Below are 1,594 nucleotides of genomic sequence, written 5' to 3' on the forward strand. Positions count from 1 at the left end.
TTTAGTGTGTAGCCGGCTTGTATTGCGCATGTTTTAGCTAAGTGAGTCTATCTAGATTTGGCCATGCAAGATTAGTGACCTCTTCAGCGTGGATTGTTGCTGGTTGCGTCGTTCCTGCTGCATTCTGAAGTCGCCGGATGCAATCCGAAGATGACAGTTGGATATTGTGATATCAAATGACCCATTTAAACTGCCGGATTGTCCTTATTATCAAATGACCTATACATGTAATTACACATCGATAAACTCTTTTATCGATGAGTAAATATTGCTTCCACTGAAGAGATACTATCTTTTCAGTGGCAGCTACGAAAATGGAGCGTGAGTGCCATTAGGAATACCCTTAAAAAAACTGATGATTGTATTTGATCGGTATCCTAGTTAACTATGACTTTTCAAGTATACCTAGCGCCTCAAAAGTTTAGAAAAGTTATTTAATGGTAACGATTAGACCTCATTGATTGTATTTAACGTTAGTTCTGCAAGTGCTTGGTTTGAATGAACAAGAACTTGTTTCGTTCCCAAATACCGATTGACGATAACTTTCAATTTACAACCGCCATGGTACATGTAATATTCTGTAACTGGGCCTTCGCGAGGGGCATTGCTACTACGAATCGTGGATCCGTTCGGGTAGCACCTCCTTAGATGCCGATAGCTAATTGACTACTGAGACCCACCCTTGTATCTGCTTCATGCCACAACGGACAGAGACAATTTCTGTTGGGAGTTCTTCTACAGGCAATCCTCTTTGGGGGTGATATCCCATGTTGATACCCTTCAGTTAAGGAGATTGGAGAAGTCTCCCGCTGACCGTCCGCATACGATCCCAAATCAAAACAATCTCGAACCTCCAGATTGTAATGAGTGATACAAAGTCACAATTATTACAAGGAAGAAGTCATTAACTATACAAAAGACCTTTTTAGTGAGAATCGTCTGAATAACGACATTTGCCTCTTCCGGCCCTGCTTGCGACCCAACTACAGAGTCCGAAGCCCGCTCATTGCTCGAGACAGCACACCTATCCCGTCAGCAAGAGCGTGGTCATCCACTGTGATCGACCTTGCAGGTCAGCAGTGTAGCCATAAAGACGATGGTACCCTAGTACAGCTCTCGATAGTGATTGCTCCGTTAGTAATAAAATGTGAATTCTTGACGGTATCACTACAAAGAGGATGGCATGTACCATTCTCGATCCTCGATAGTCTGGCATCTGGCCCTTCATTTCAGTACACCTAGAGTATTGGAAAAAAAAAAAACGTTGCAAATGGTTTGAACTATGGCAGTGACTGCTAAACTAAAGTGAAATGAGTGTCTGCTCCGATCAGGACAGTTCTTTCATTGTACCATCTTGTCTGCACAATGAAGGCTTCATTGAAGCCCGGAGCGCTCTGATCACTTTGGTTGTGACGAGTCGGCTCACCAGTGGGGCTGGTCTTAGACCAGTGGTCTACAAAGCCTGAGATACCTTTGCACGATGCAAACGATTGCGAAACGCGATGTAACGATAAGTGAGTCAGTATTTACCCTTTGAATTGGAGACTGATGCCCTGGAACAGAAGACCATTGTACCGTAAATCACGTCGAGCAT

The 1,594-nt window shown here is 43.5% G+C and overlaps 1 protein-coding gene across 1 annotated transcript in view; it reads left to right on the top strand.

Annotated features, from left to right (window-relative positions):
- Positions 1-1,480: 1,480 nt before the first annotated feature.
- The window catches only part of PPTG_07635 (hypothetical protein), a gene marked incomplete at both ends in the record, with an annotated part of 4,086 nt that continues 3,972 nt past the window's right edge, over positions 1,481-1,594 (top strand). Inside the window, one exon of the mRNA XM_008901916.1 lies at positions 1,481-1,514. Within this exon, the coding sequence (XP_008900164.1) occupies positions 1,481-1,514 (34 nt within the window). The remainder of the gene's footprint in view (positions 1,515-1,594) is intronic.

The sequence above is a fragment of the Phytophthora parasitica genome (assembly GCF_000247585.1).
Source record: "Phytophthora parasitica INRA-310 unplaced genomic scaffold supercont2.12, whole genome shotgun sequence".
NCBI lineage: Eukaryota > Oomycota > Peronosporomycetes > Peronosporales > Peronosporaceae > Phytophthora > Phytophthora nicotianae.